This window comes from Lissotriton helveticus, chromosome 4_1 (assembly GCF_964261635.1).
Source record: "Lissotriton helveticus chromosome 4_1, aLisHel1.1, whole genome shotgun sequence".
Taxonomy (NCBI): domain Eukaryota; kingdom Metazoa; phylum Chordata; class Amphibia; order Caudata; family Salamandridae; genus Lissotriton; species Lissotriton helveticus.
In genome coordinates, this window is record NC_136063.1 from 2,110,811,540 (window position 1) to 2,110,828,126 (window position 16,587).

The following is a 16,587-nucleotide window of genomic DNA, read 5'->3' on the forward strand; positions in this document are numbered from 1 at the left end:
GATACACCACAGCTCCGAATGTAGCGTAACACCCTGATGGCAGTAAACGCGTGTTTTTTTCACAAACAGCAAGTAAGCCTGCTCCAGTTACGATTGTTCCAGTCCGAAAACAGGCACATCTCCTCACAGTTCACCAAGCACATATTCTCTGGATGTTTGCACTGGATTAATATGCCCTCACCACGCCCTTTCTCCCCGTTTTTTCCACAGGTTTTTAATCGAAACTACACGGAGAACACTTTTTAGAAATCACCGTTTTGTGATTTCATGCATACTATTAGGCGAGGGTAGGATACCCCTTAGCGTGTGTAGACCACCCAGCCTAAGATACACTGGTCCTGATGAAAACCTCTATAATCACACGAAGGTTGAAACATGTAGACCTCCCCTTTTAACTTTCTTTACGTCTTTTTTTCGACACCACAGCCTACCTAATCAGGCAAAGGTGCCACATGTAAATATAATTGTATATATATTTTTACTGGTTGTCCAACCACTCCAGAATAAAGTCTTCGAGTGGGTAGTGTTGAGACAACTTTTAACTACACTTTTCTATTCATATCACATATAAAACAAGAATAACCAGCTCCACTGTAATCAGGTGTCGCAGCACACCTGGATGGCATTCGGCCGTCCGGGTGGGACCCCGTTGATGAAGCATGTCACCAACTAGGTTGGTGAGTGAGGGGACTTCTAAGGACAAAGGATTGTCCCAGATTGGGTCGCAGGGCATGCACCTCAATACCGTAATAACTATAACAGGTATTTAGTACCCTTAGTGGTTACTCCTCCATTTGTTTAATTATTATACCTAGGGGGACCAGGAGTTCCTACTAGACCTTCAAGGTCTAACCACCCTTTCTCTCTCAATTGTTTATAAGGTAAGACGGAACTACCAGATTGTTTTGGAAGGTAGAGCATAAGGACCCAACTGGAACATACCATTTTAATTTCTTGTTAGGTAATCTGGGCCAGTTCCTTGCAACGCTTTCTATGCAAGACATGGAACCTTAAGGGTTATAAGTTTTTCAGTTGTAAGCCAATGTAATTGTTTCTAAGGATGCAGAATCAGACCTAGGGATGTTAAAGAGGATCCTTGCTGCTGTGCTTTGCAATGTCTGAAATACTCAATGATCTTTTCCATGCCCTTGAAAAAGACCCTTAAAATAATCTAATCTTGCCAAGACTACAGCAGTAACCGCGATCTTTAAGAGATCAAAGGTGAGCAGATGTGCAATCTTCTTTATTATTTTTAGAATATCAAAGCAAATTGAAATCACTGTGTTGACTTGTTCTTTAAAGATCAGTTTATCGTCTACAATCACGCCCAGATTTTTTACCTTATTTTTTGGCTTGGGTAAGTTCCCCAGCTCTTGGGGCCACCAGGTGGGAAACCAAAAAGACATCATTTTCAAATAGCAGGTCTTCAGTCTTAGTTGAATTTAGTTTTTAACAGTTCATGCTCCTCCATTCACTGACTGCCCTCATACAGTTGCAGAAATTTATGTTTAGAATATCATTGGTAACTGACAATAATCTGTGTGTCATCTGCTTAGGTTACCAATGAGAACCCAAATTATTTTATCAGATCAGCCAGGGGGAGACAAACGTTAAACAAGGTTGGGGTCAGAAACGAGCCCTTTGGGATCCCACAAGGGAAAGTAAAAGACTTTGCAGTAAAACCTTTATTTGTTACAGATTGAGATCTATCACTGAGAAATAAAGGAGGACGGCAAGAGCTGTGTCTATGTGCCCCAATAGACCGCAAACAATCAAACAACTATAAATGACCATATCAAAGGCAGCAGATACCTGCCCTAACACCCGAATCTAAGGAGAATACATAGTATGTGTTCAATTGTACCCCAATTAGGAAAGGCTTTAGCACCACTGTAAGTCCCTAAAATAAGTGATCCCCCTGGGACCTAGGGCATGAGTACTGAAGAGGGTACCTAAGGGCTGCAGCAGGTATTATGCCACCCTAAGGGACTCCCATACAAATTGCATGCAGGCAGCCATTGCAGTCTGCGTGGCATGGTGTAAACCATGAATGAAAACACGATATGGCATACTCACTGTGTGCATTGCCAAAGTCTCTTCATGTAACATATGCAAGTCACCCCTACAACAACAGGCCTTGTAGCCCTAAGGCAAGGTGCATACACCACATGTGAGGGCATATATGCATGGTCAGCTTTGCCCCTGTACTGTCTAGTTCAATTACTAGATGGTACAACTAAATAGGGAAGCCGTCTTAAGTATATGTACTGGGCACTGGTACGAGTTCCCCAGCTACATGTTGGCTTTACTGAAACCTCTGGTGTTTGGTATCAAACACTAGGTCTTAATAAATCTGTGCTGTTGCCAGTACTAGATTTAGACATGCACCCAGAGGGCACATTAGAGGTGCCCCCTGAAAAGCCCACAAGTACTTATATTGCTGGCTGACTGGTATCGTCCAGCGTGCAACCACAGACAAGTTTATGACCCCCTGCAGTGACCGTCTATGCTCTGAGGTCAGAAACTATGCTCGCTCCGGAGGAAAGTGGTCACAACTCCTCCAGCAGGTTGGCTAGTGAATTAGCATATCAAGGCCAGGGACTTCAAAGCCCCTGCTGCCTCTGATATGCAACCCTGGCTTCCCCCAGACCTGGGAGATGCCATCCCTGCCCTAAGGCCCATTTGCCACCAGAACAGGCAAAATATTAGCTATGCAAGTAGGCGTGTTGCACCTCCAGGCTACCTGATGTGCTCCATGAAAGAAGGGTTCCATCATCTTGTTTTTGGTGGAATTAGGAACTCTGGGTCAGGGTTATACTCGCTCCCCACAGGAAGTGGTCATACAGGGGCCCACTGGCTACTACCCTTTATTCTCTTTAACACCCCTAAAGTTATTATTTAGATGGCCCCCAGGACAAAATCCTGCCTGGCTGCTGCTCTTCTGATAATAACAGGCACTGGCTCGTCCAGAAGTGGAACAGTCTCCACAAACTCGTAGAGGTCTCCTCAGCTCTTCTTCGACCCAGCAGCACCTCCTTTGGAGTGGAGGAGCCACTCCTTGGAACAGCAGGCACAGACTGCAGCTGCTCTGTACAGCGTTATGTCGACTCCTGAGCCCACTGAGGGAGCAGCACCCCAACAAGAGCTCTTCATGAACCAGGCGGTCAGATAAGTCTCCCTGTTTTGAGATGCCATGAACCCCAGGAGCCGCCCTGCCCCAATACCCGAGGTACCGGAACAAGTTGCAAGCACCAAGGCTTGTTATGTTTAGTTGGAACCATGCATCACATTAAGTGATACTTTTTGGGGCCTGAATATTTCATTATGCCCTGTCCAATAGGCACTTTCTCATTAGTCAGGCTAGATTACTGTACTGTTTGGGCCATTCAGAGCTGCAAGTCACACTGTGCCTATGAAGGTTTGCTACTTTTACGGTCTCACTGACCTGTTGAAGTGTACAGAGAATATCTCAAAATGTTTAGGGCAGAAGCCAGGTTTGGAGATTCTACAGGGTGTTGTGGAGTCTTTCCAACTTGAATCTTGTTATATAATATTAAGACTGTATTTAATATGAACTTTAAGGTTTTTGCAATTTCTAAGCAATGTGCATGACTGGTGGCATATGGCCCAATTAAAGGGTACTTAAGATGTTAACCTCTGAATTCAGCTATTGCCAACTCAGCACTTCATGGTACTGAAGTTTAAAACCAGAGTAGAATTAGAAAGGTCACATCCACCAAATAGTAGCATCTCGCTAACCAAACGCACAGTTGCAAGCTGCTCCGGTCACAGTATAAAGCACTACTCTGCTCCTGTCTGAATTTTATGTATCTGCTTTAGACCACTTGAATAACTGGGGGGGATTGTCAGTCAGAGGATAATCCTTACTCAACTGGTATCCCATCACCTTGATTTCAAACGATGCAACACACTGTTTAAGGTTGATCAAAACAGCTTACCATGAACAGGAAGAGCAACAGAAGCCACAGTCTAGCAATCTATTACAGAAGAGCTATATATGTATGTACTGATTTGTAGAGAGTGTGGTAGCCTAAAAGTTTTCCTGCTGCTAGAACCGGGGGTTGAAAAGAAACCCATAATAAAAAGGAACACAAGGATGTAGAGGACCACCAGGTATTTAAAGCATTGTAGAGCATGAAAAGTTCATTGTGTGCATGGAGATAGTCTGGAAGTGAACTCCGCAAATTTGTGGCAAGAATATAACAAGCATTGGCATAGCCAATAGGTCTCGCCTTTGGGACCTTATAAGTATTTAGTTGTGCAGCACAATATCCTTGGTGCAACAACATCAACTGTTGCATGGATAAACACTTATAAGGTCCCAAAGGCGAGACCTATTGGCTATGCCAATGCTTGTTATCTTAGAAACATGCTGAATGAGGAGTGTTTTCGTAAAAACCCACTTGTTTAGTTTGTTACGATCTTATCCCTTGATTTGCTTCTGCCTGCAGCACCAGGACACTCTCTGAGTAGCCATGCGCTCTAGAAGTGTGCACATTTATTAATTATTTGATGCATTCATATTTTGATTAATCAATACCACCTTGATTTTTGTTTACTTTAAGCGATTAACCTTTAATAAATCTTCATATTTGAAACTTAAATATTCTCTGCCTTTCTTGTGGAACCTAATGTGCTTCACATTTAATGACTGTATTAATTGGTTGACCAGAGTCAGTTGTGAAATTGAATCCACCTGATAGGGCTTTATGGTCTTGGATCTTGCACAAAGAAAAAACGCTAACACACTCTACCATGCACATGCCATATACTTTCTTTATCGTCCTGTAGCTTCTGTGATGGGGAAGCAATGAGAGGAATGTGAGAAGCTGCTAACGTTCAAGATTTCAGCAACAGATTTGGGTTGAATTCCAGTGTCTCCCTTTGAATTAATTGTGAATTCCTGGGTATGGTTGTTTTCCCATGGTATTGGTGTAGGGAATACAGAAGGGAGCAAACAGAGAGAGAGAGGAACGTGGTAGGAACTAACAAACAGGAGAGATTGCAACACGTAAATGGGGGAGAAACAAACGGGTGAAAAAGGAACACAAAAGAGGGATTAGCACACAAGGACATGGATGAAGACCAGAGGCAGAGCGCGCAGCATAGGGGGAAACGTGCAAAACGGAGAGGATGGAGGCTGAAGGCACACTGAAGGGCGAGGGAGGCGAGGGAGGGAGGAGATTGAGAAATGCGAGAAACGTGTGAAGCAGGGGGCGGGGGTAGCGGATACCTTTGAAGTGAAGCTAAGCTTCACTTCAAAGGCTTGTTGGCACAGCGCACGCTGGGGGATGACTGTGGGAGGGGGGCTGGTGTCTGTGCACGCGCTTTTTATGGCAATGCACATGCGCATTGAGCGAGCTTTCACGGGCACTGCATGGAATCGCCCGATCTCGGTAAGCTCTGTTTAAGCCCCTTTATATCTCGCTCCGCTCAATGCGCATGCACATGGATAGGTCACGAGACCTAAAAAGCACACCCCCAAACCTAGCACAGTAGTGCTTCAGAATAGACTGGAATCGTGCAGAGACGACCTCAGGGTATGAGTAGGCAGGTAGTGAAGAGCTCATCTTGAAGATGGATAGGTCCTTGGTAAAGAAAGGATTTGATAACCAGACCGCAATTTTAGAAAAAATCCTCTGCAACCGAGAAGCCAATGCATGGGCTTCAGCACCTTAAAAACGGATGCTCCGATAGTCCAAACAAGGGCAGGACAGGCAGCTGTATTCTGTAAATGTTAGGACACTAAAGTATATAGGCTGGAGATCTCAGGAAGAGAGAATTACAGTAATGTAGGTGGCATTATAAAGTTGACTGTATCATTCTAATGGAAAAGTGAAGTGGGGAAGATTTTTAGGCAACAAACATTAAAAATGAAAACAGGCTGCAGCAAGTTTGTTCATCTGAACTACTGACACAAGTGATGGTCAAACATGAACCGAAGGGCCCACACAGAAAAACTGGGGTTGGTGCTTGTCAAAGCTGGGTGGGCAAGAAATAATCTGGCAAGGTAAAATGGGAATTATGACCCAAAATAAGCAGGATCCAAGTTTTGTCCATATTGAGGGAGTTGTTACTTATCCACACCACCACTTTGAGCACACAATTGTGAAAAGTCATGTCAAATGATAAGCATTCTCATCAAGAGATATGGGAATTTGAGTGTTGTCAGAGTAACACAAATGCCTTAGAGCAAAGACACAGATAAAGTGAGCCAATTAATATACATAGAGGGTGAAAGTGTAGGGCTCCTGTAGAAATCTTTGAATGTAGAGTGTAATGGGGGCATGATATACTGCTTGAGTAGGATTAGAGCAGAAGGAAATAATCTACATTTGAATTCTGTTTTACAACTAAAGGGCCACAGATTATATATTGGACAAATCAAAAAGCACATCTTAAGAAGAGATGCAGGGCCTGCATATGTGGTAACCATGAATATGCAAATCTCACCTACAATAACTGGTAGAGTGCCTCTTAATGTACCTGAATATATACAGTGTCCGCCACTCAGTTCCAATAAGCTGCATATCTTATCAGTAGCAGACACCTGCATTGTATAAGGAATGCCTTTAAATTGAATGTATATAGAATGAATGAAGATAACTACTCACCGGCACAGCTGCCATCAAAGTGGGTTTTAACACACTGCAGTCTCCTTTGCTTCCCTTTTTAATTTTACTTGCCTGAAAGAAAATACAAAAAAAATCCTTTTACAATTGATAGCAATTCGCTCCAGAGCAAAGCAATTCAAAACTGCATACTGGGATTCTAGGTAAAGTAGAATGTTTGGAGGTGCCAACCCGTGGCAGGCATTTGCTGTTAGCTATCCTGGAAGGTGTGACCTGTAATACTACATCTGAAACAAATGCAAACTACTACACTTTGTGTGCATCACTCTTCATAATTGTACAGTGCTATCTAAAATATATCCAAGTCTGCTTTTGAATTTGTGAAACAACGTTATGGTCTGCTGTTCTGGTCGCTATCAGTACTCCTTGCAACAGTACGAAACTGTTGTTACTTAACAACCCTCCACTTTTAGGTCTGAAGCAAAGTTAACAGCTAACACATCAAAGCATGTGGGGAATAAGGCTATTTAATACCATCCCAATCTAACCTAACACAGGTTCTTGAGCTTGCACCTCCATACGCTCACTAAACTTACAGTGTAGGCAGATAAGCTGAGCTCTGTTACATGGACTGTTGCCAACTTCAAAATTGGCGCAACAGTCATTCAGTGACGATTACTAGACCATGACAATGTTTTAAGAGGAAACGAGTCCCTGCATTTAACTGTATCCAGCAGGTAAGCCTCTTGGATGAAAGGAAATCACTTGGCACTAGATTCTTGCACTTTTCCATGAAGCTCATCAATTATACGCACTTACTATGACAATACGGTCACTGCATGCCAACATCACTTTACAACAAAAGGCTAAGAGCAAACATTGAGGTAGAGTTTAACTAGTATAATCAATATAATCGTACATTTTAACAGCTGAACAGACGTTCTGCATTGACAAAATAATGAGCTTTTCATATGGTGCACTAGACTGTAGCTAAACTGGCTTAGTTATTAGATATTAAGAAAGCCTCCTGCTTAGACGAAAACATCATTCACAAGTATTCACAATGATGCACATCATTCACAAGTATTCACAATGATGCACAATGGTGAAAAAAAATGTTGATCCAAGGATTAAGTCGTTTACCTGTAAGCTCCTCAACCATTCTTCAGGACCAAAGCCAGAGGCATAACATGAACTGGTCAAGCTGGTTATCTCCAGGTTACATACCACACTCTTTTCCTAGGCACCGCAGTGGCTCGCCTGGGCCCCTGTGGGCTGCTGGTGGCCAGTTAACCTGACTGTTAAGGAAGCAGCAGGATTGCCCTTTGGTCCACCCTCACAATCTTGTCTGACGTTCTTCAGGTTCAGAAACATTCGGCTTCACAGAAAGCCTTTACAGTAGCTCTCTGGGCTCACTAAATCCATCCGTGGACTGGTCCCATTCTAACCAGTCACCCCTCTACATAAAAGAGAAACTTTAAGATGGTCAGTCCACTCCATTGCATCTCTAAATTGAAGATGCCGGGGTGGCTTTAGAAAGGCCTACGTTAAAAAGCCCTTTTACCCACTTAGTCTGTTTTTTGGAAAGTGAGAGAGGCTTTCAAGCCAGCCTGTCTTTGGGTGACACATGCCCCCTATCACCTTCTTATCTTAGATTTCCACAAGCAGCATCATCTTTCCACAAAAGAGCTTTTACACTATTAATTCAAGCATTGACAGAATACCTCTGAGTTCAGAATAAGGCTAATTACCATGCCTACAGGAGGGCCCTGGGCAGGATAAGTGGGTCAAGTAATTCAGTGTTCATAAAGCAGAAGATAACAAGATTTCTAGAAATTGCTTTTGTGTCATTGGTACCCAATGGATTAGGGCTGCACTGCGTAGCACAACACAATCTGGGCACTGGATCCGGGATATGTAAAGATGTCGCTTTTTCCAAACATTTTCTAAAATATGTAAAAAAAAAAAATTTTTTAAAATCGGATTCAGACTTGTGGCAATGATTAAGATGGCTTTTTCTGCATCAGAGTAGCTTAGCATAAGACTATTCAGAAGGCTGAATTGGTACACGTATTTTACTTTTCTTTTCAAATTCTCTGCAAATCTCAGAGTAAAAAAGGGCTTCCTTGGTTTTAGGGTAGGCACAAGAATTGGAGAGGTTTAGGCATTAGTGTACTTCATTCAGGAAAGTTCTGATGGTCATTTTGTTCACGTATTATTTACGAATTTATAACTTCAAACCCCAATGACTGCAGATTTGTGTTGGAGCTTCTGACAAACAGGTTCATTGGAAGGTGGAGAAACGCCTTTGCTTTTTGTTGGGTAGGAGATATGCTAGAGTATATGGCACAAGCTATGGGAGAAGAAAATAAGTTACTTACCTATAACTGTAGTTCTCCAGTATTGGTATCTTTCATATATTTACATGCTTGAATCATTCCCCGTTGTCGAAGTGGGAGTCCCACAGTATTATAGCAAAGCAATCAAGTTAGTAGCATAGGCTATTATGGCACTAAGCCATGAATTTATGCCCTTTTTTAAAAAAAGACCCAAACTTAGTCAGGCAACAGCACCCTCTAGAACCTCCCCCACAGAGGCTAGTTCCCTTAGATTTTCAAGCACAAGTGGGAATAAATATAAACCCAAATAGTAAAGGGGAGCCTCTAGGGGAGGAGGGAGGGTCGCATGTGAATCTATGAAAGATACCAATACTGGAGAACTACAGTTACGGGTAAGTAATTTATTTTTTGATCGCTAGTATTGGATCTTTCATAGAGCCACATGCTTGAATCAGAATAGTCAGCAGTAAACATGAATACATATTAGCATACAATAATAATGCAAATATAGTTAATAGTCAAAAAGGTGCAATGAGTAATAAAAAATGTACGGAATGCTGTATAAAAAAAGCTTAATACACCTTTTAACATCTAAGGTATGCAGAGATCTCTCTGCAATGGTTTGTGAGCTTGAAAAGAATGTCTTTAGTGCAATAGGTTCGTTAAGATGGAAATCCAAAAGGTACTTATGGTATGAAATTAGGGTTAGTCCTTAAAATTACTATGTCCTTTTTTAAGTGCATGGATGATTGTTGTATACTGAATGCTTGCAATTCACTAACTCTTCTTGCTGATGTTAGTGCCAATAGTAAATCCACCTTTCAGGAAGATATTTAAATTGAGTCTTGTGGATTTGTTCTAACTGACTTAATACCAAATTGAGATGCCAAGGAGGAGGCTCTTTCACAGGTGGAAAAACTCTAAAGAGACCCTTGAGGAACTGTTTAACAATTCTCACAGACCAGAAAAAGGATGAGTTTCCCGATCTCATTAAGCGAAATATTGCTGCTAAGTGCACTTTTATTGATGAATGTGCAAGGCTAGACTTGTCTAACTGAAGAAGAGAAGGTAAGATCTGCACTGGTGTTGCGAGGATGGGATGCAACTCTTTGACACCGTATACAGAACATTTCCCCTTTAATTGATATGACTTATTAGTGGAGTCTGCTAGCGTATTAGAAAGGTTTTCTCTGCAGTCTCTGGGGATATCTAATGCTTCGAGATCATGGTTGTCAGGATCTAGGCTGAAAAACGAAGAGAAGTCGGATTGGGATGATGTACTTGGCCCGTGTTCATGGATAGTTGTCAGAGAGCTGCACCACCCAGCACCTTGAGACCCTCATGGGTGAGTAGCGCACTTTATAAACCCCTGATTGGTTTGATGTTCCGAGAGAAGGAGAAGTTCAGTTTACCAGAATTGCCAGGGCCATTTCCAAGCAATGAGGATTAATCTGCATGGTTCTTTTCTTCATTTTCTTAAGCACTCGTGGCATCAAAGAAATTAGAGGAAAAGCGTAAGCTAAGATTTTCTACCATCTGATCAAAAAGTTATTTCCCCACGATCCTTTACCGGGATGCCAGCTTGCGTAGTATCAGCATTTCTGGTTTGTCTTGGTCACAAAAAGATAGAGTTGCAGTGTGCCCTATCGAAGGAAGATGTCCTGTAGAACTAGAGGATCGAGTTCCCAATTGTGGCAACTGGTTGTCAGTCTGCTCAAAGTTTACGCCAGCACATTGTACACTCCTGGGACCTGTTCCTGACCTCAGTGTACATTGTGTTGCAAGGCCCAATTTCAAGTTGTTTGCTCCTGCTCTGATAGATCAGCTGATCTCATACCTCTTTGTTGGTTTAGGTAGTGCATGCTGGTGGTATTGTCCATACATATAAGTACGGACGAGCCTGAAATTTAGGGGAGGTATGAGAACAGAGCCAAAGCTATAACCTTCAGATCTAGAAAGTTTATATGCATCCTTTTTTCGGAGGTTGTCCATTTGCCACTGACTGAAAGCTCTTCAAGAGGAGCACCCAATCCCTCCAGGTACGCATCCAGGGATGAGATCTGTTGCTTGAGAGAGAAAAGTCCTCCCTCGAAAGATATTGGAGGACACTGTCCACCAGTGCATGATCATTGCTGGGGTTATGAACATTACATTTTCGAATGACCCCAAACTTGTAGCCATGGTTAGTCTAGCTGTCCCTGTAGGGGACGGATATGAAGTCTGCAGTTTGCTATCAGGGGAATGCAGGAGGAGCACATGCCCAGAAACTACTTGTACAGTAGGACAGAAACAGACTTTCTTTGGCAAAACCTTTAGGTCAGGAGTTGGATCTTGTCGTTCTGGAGAGGCAAAAGCTTTGTCTGACTGGGTGTCTAAGACTGCTCCTAGAAACATTAATGTTGTTATTAGGTTGAGAGTTAATTTTTGTAGATTTGGTATGAGACCCAATTTTTTTTAATAAGGCCTAGTGCAGTATGTCCGCTATGGCTTGTTGATATGTTGGAGATTTTATTAGCCAATCATCTAAATATGGGAAGATTTGATATCCGTTTAGCCTTGGATGGCTGCAAATGAGGCAATTCACTTGGTGAATATTCTTAGGGCTGATCGTAGTCCAAAGAAGAGCAGTTTGAACTGATCGTGTGTGCCGGCTACCTGGAAACTGAGGTATCTCCGATGTCTGCTCTGTGATGGATTGGGATGTGAAAGTATGCATCTTGAAGGTTTAGAGCAGTCATATGGTTTCCATGATTGAGAAGGTGTAAAATGTCTTGTAGGGGACCACCCAAAATAATTTTTTTCAATTTTGTTCAACTGTCGAAGATCCAAGACAGAGTCCCAATCTGCTGATAAGGAAGAAACTGGAATAGAAGCCCATGCCCCGCTGGGATTTCGGGACCTTCGCTATCACACCTTTCTGCAACATGATAGTAACTTCCTTCAGTAGCTGTTTCATATGTGGAGAAAACTTCCCATTTTGGAGGCACATTCGTGGTTTGCGGACGAATTAGAGGGTATGCCCTTGAGCTAGGATGTCCAGAACCCATTTGTCCGATGTTATCATGGACCATTGGTGAAAATAATGAGAAAGGCGTTCTCCTAGTTGCTTCTTGGATTTGGGGAAGGTAGCCAGCTGAAAGGGAAGATCATTGTTTTCTATTGTTTGTAAGCTCCTGCAGGATGGCAGTCTGTACTGTTGCGCATATTGTAGGCTGATATTGTTGCCTATAATTCTGAAATCCTCCTCCGTAAGAGTAGGAACTTTTTCCTGTGGCTCCTCGAAAAGGTAGTTGCTGGGGTCAGTATCCGCCTTAATAATTTGCAGAGTTTCTTCAATGTTTTTTCCGAGCAATGCTTCCCCGTCATAAGGCACATGCAGGACCTTCATCTGAACTTCTGGTCTGAACGTTGTCGTTTTTTGCCAGCCCTGCCTACAAAGGACTGCTGCCCTAGCCAGTTGATGGAAACCTGTTTAAGATCGAATTGACGGCACAGTCGATTATCTCTAAAGAAGCTTGTTCGCCTTCTAGAAGAATCTTCCTGGAGTCAGGTTTAACATTCTCTCGCAGTAGGTCGATAGAATGTGTAATTTCCAACCACATTTGTTTGTCAAATCATTCTGGAATTGCTAGAGAATTTGCTGCTCCAACTGCCTCCATGCTGGAAAAATGCTTCCTAATCATGTCAAGGCGCTGCCGTACTCGATCTGGTGGTGGTGTGACAAGGGTAGCAGGATTTCTGGAACGTCTCTGGACTGCTTGACTGCTGACGGAATCTAGTCTTGGTTGTCCAATTAGGCATGCAGGAGCATCATCCGGCGCCTTGCATTTATTATTGAATCTGGGCATAACCGCTGTCACCGTTGCCAGGTTCTTCATTATAGGTACTCCTTGCCATATCAAATCTATAATGTCAATAGCCCTTATCGCTGTTCTAATTGGTTCTTTATAATTGTAAAGAAAACAGTCTGCCTATTTGGTAGTGAAAGGCAGTTTGCTGCTCTTTACATGATGTTATGGAAACCTCCTATATCGTCCAGAGGTGAATCCAATGGAGGTGCAACCGGGGGAAATGGTGTAGTGATCATATAGTCATCCCACTCCATAACTGTGGATACGCAATCCCTGATCCCTCCCTCCTCTTCTTGATCACCATCCGAAAGGTCAGTGTCATGAGCAGGCAGGTCCACATTGGTAATGACAGAGGAGTACCTGAAATTTGTAATGTGCATGGCAGAGGAGGTGGTGTTGGTTGTGAAGACGGCATTGATGGTGAAAGTTGAGTGGTAGGTGTAGAAGAAGCAGGTTCCGGAATGGTTTATAATAGTCCTGTCCATGCCTTAGAGATTGGTTACTAAGTCAAGAAGGCATTTGGATAGAAAGTTCCTGCAGATCTGGAGGCATATATGCAGGATATTGTTGAGAATGGTCTTCATAGTATTGATCAAACTTGTCATTTTACTATAATTCTGAAGGGCTAGATCATCTTTGGATTCTTCATCCAGTAGCAGAGCTGGCGGGAAAAGGCAAAACTTTGCTTAGGGATGTGTGAACTGGAAGAATCACATCGCACTGGGTTTGTCAGCATATGAAAGGCGTGATAATGGCACCAGAGGTGTTAAAGGTGCTGAAATCGTAAATTTCTTGACCTCTGTCAACGATAAATCAGCCGTCACTGAGGATTTTTGAGTTTTTTCAGGCAAAACAGCCATCGACAAGTTGAAGTCATGGACGATGTGGTCATCGACTAACGCACTGTCCACAGTGTTTTTTTTAATAGGTCCGTCGAGATGGATGTCTTTGTCGACGGAGTAAGCTCCTTAGTCGTGGTCGTCGACAAGCGCTTAGATGAACGCTTAGTCGACGGAGGTGGAGACCGAGGAATGAACTTCGATGTTGTCGTCAACAATCTACATGTAAATATGGTTGTCAACGCCGGAGATAACGTTATTATGCCGCCATAGTGATTGTAGACGTCATCGTCGACGAGATCGGCATCAACAGTGTCATCGTCGACAGAATAAAAGATGGAGAAATCTTTATTTTGTCGTAGACAGAGGGGATTTAGACAACCTTTTGCCAGACATTTGTTTATCAGATGGCGTAGTAGGTTCTGAAGGAACCTTTGAGGAAAGTCTATGATGCGATTCCTCCTGATATTTCTTAGAATGATCAGGTGTCTCAAGGTGGTATTTCTGAAGGGCCTTCTTAGGGAGTTCAGAAGACTCTTTATCAGAGGATCTAGCCCTGGTTAGCGATTTGCCAGACGTAAAAGAATCATCACTCTCCCCCTCAGAAACAGGGTTTTCTTTAGATTTAATCCCCTGTAGCCACACCAGAAGTCTTCCCTCTCTGTCCTTGAGGATTTTCTGTGAGAAGGTGCAACATGTTTTACAGTCTTTGACTGTGTGATCAGGATAGAGACAATAAATGCACTTTTTATGAGGATCATCAATATAAAGTCTCTTTATTGCCAAAAGTTACATGGCCGGAATAATCCCTTTCTAATATTCCCTTGGACATTCTGACATGGTCAGAATGTCCAAGGGAATATTAGAAAGAAATATTTGCCCAACCTGAGACGAAGTTTCTTGAATGAGTAGATTTGAAGGATAAACTGAGCAGAGCTCAGGGAGACTCCCTTCACATGACGTGCAGTATAAAATCTGAGTGAACTAACCTCTGGGGGGGAAGATTCTAGAGGGTGCTGTCGTCTGACTGGTTGTAGACTAAGTTTGGTCTTTTTTTTTTTTTTTTTTTTTAAAGGTCATAGATAGGCTATTAAATTCATGGCTTAGTGCCATTATAGCCAATGCTACTACTATGATTGCTTTGATATAATACCATGGGACTCCCACTTTGAGGACGGGGAAAGATTCAAGCATGTGAATCTATGAAAGAGCCAATACTGGAGAATACAGGTTTTAGGAATAACTTTTCTATTAAGGATGTACTCTAGTTTTAATTTTTCACCCAATTTCTCTGCAGGCTTCCTGTGACTAAAAGTAAATCTCACAGAACTGCTGACATTAAACTACAGACAAGGGACTGGTGCAGGATTGGATGGCATGCTAAAATATGTCTTTAAATATTTTCTCAGTTCAAGCTTTGAAAAACTGTAGAGAAAGGAAGTCTACTCTCCTTGTGAAAAATCAATATGTACTAGCAGAGAAACAGTCCTGCTCAAAGGATTAAAAAGTGAGGTTTGAATCTGTCACCAAGTCTTCTTTGCCTGCTTTGAGAAAATAGCTACAGGAAGATACTTGCTAGGAGACATTCCTGTGTATACGGAAGGAGCTTATTTTCTGTGGAGAATTCCCAGCTGACTGCATTACTCTGAATATAAAGTGTACCGGCACCAGTCATGTTACGAGAGCTGGTCTACCAATGACAGCTGGGTTCTGCTGTGCTACCTACTGCCTGGGGGCAGGGGGGTGGGGGGGGTAGAGTGCTTGTAATTAAAAAAGATCCCAGACAGATTAATCCTGTGGCACGCGAGAACAATACCAATCAATTGGTGTCATGGAGTGACTTGTTTGCAGTGGATGTGCCATACGAGAAAAATTATATTTGAGGGGAGTGAGATCACACGGACCTGCCCTTAATATTGCAGGAATAATTCTAATAATATTTGATTTCCATAGAAAATCTAATTTTGTAGGCCAGTTTCTGTTATAAGGAGGAAAATGGCCTTATTTGAGGATTTGGAGAAATAGGCTAAACAAGGAGAACTACAACAGAACAAAAATGTAACATTAGAAAGCAGCTGCTCAAACTTTGAGTTCTCAGATTTTTGTAGTCTACAACTTTTGAGCAAGGTCTCCTACAATGTCAACCCAAACCTGTGGAGCAGTTATTGGGAATTATTCCCCTAAGAGCTGGGGATACTAGCTGTCAAATTCTGACAGAAAGAGCCGCAACAAGCACCCAACCACCCTGAAGTGCTCGAACTCAGTTCTAGCTCAAAAAGATGAAGCCAATTATATGATCTTACAGCTAGTAATGTGTTCAAAAGTAACAAGGAAACTTTGAAAGCATGCAAGTTCATAAATGAAACTCCATGAAGTAAATCACAGCTATCAAGCTTCAAGACAAAGAATATTGTTTTACCTGATCTGATAGCGTCTGTGGAGAGGAGTAGCCAATCCGGCAGCCATATGTCATGCATGAAACCTCTGCAGTCATCTCCAGCACATGCGCCAAAGGCAAGTAGCCTATGTAAGTGTCCTTTGGGCTAATAAAGAAGTACTTAATTAAATCAGACTATACAAATGTTTCTAAAATGTAATTTATGTCATAGCAGTAAAAATAAATGTGGCCCAAAAGTACGTTATTGAGGGCAACTGTACAAATAAACGCATTCACATATTTAGTACTACAGTGCAAATGCCAATTCGAGTTTATTAGCACAGTAGAATGATCTTATCTGGGACAATCCCTATTCACTGCCTCAAAGATGGATTTTACAATTGCTTTATAAGTGGAATAATTTCTCCTTTAGGTCACTAGCCCTCATAAGATTTCACCTCGCTGAACAAATGTAACCTTTTGCACCCTGCTTCAGGTTAATGATAGTTTTTAAAATAAACATTAAGGACCATTCTTACGTCACTCTTGATCTGCGCTTACTACCCCTGATGAGGCATTGAAGCGCTT

The 16,587-nt window shown here is 42.3% G+C and overlaps 1 protein-coding gene across 6 annotated transcripts in view; it reads right to left on the minus strand.

Moving 5' to 3' along the window:
• ACSL4 (acyl-CoA synthetase long chain family member 4) overlaps window positions 1-16,587 on the minus strand; it is a 234,148-nt gene that overhangs the window by 86,302 nt on the left and 131,259 nt on the right. For all 6 annotated transcript variants that reach the window (XM_078688793.1, XM_078688795.1, XM_078688792.1 and 3 more), the window contains exons 8-9: window positions 16,042-16,165; window positions 6,636-6,707 (exon numbers count right to left, since the gene is read on the minus strand). In XM_078688793.1, coding sequence (XP_078544919.1) covers window positions 6,636-6,707; window positions 16,042-16,165 — 196 coding nt within the window. The remainder of the gene's footprint in view (window positions 1-6,635; window positions 6,708-16,041; window positions 16,166-16,587) is intronic.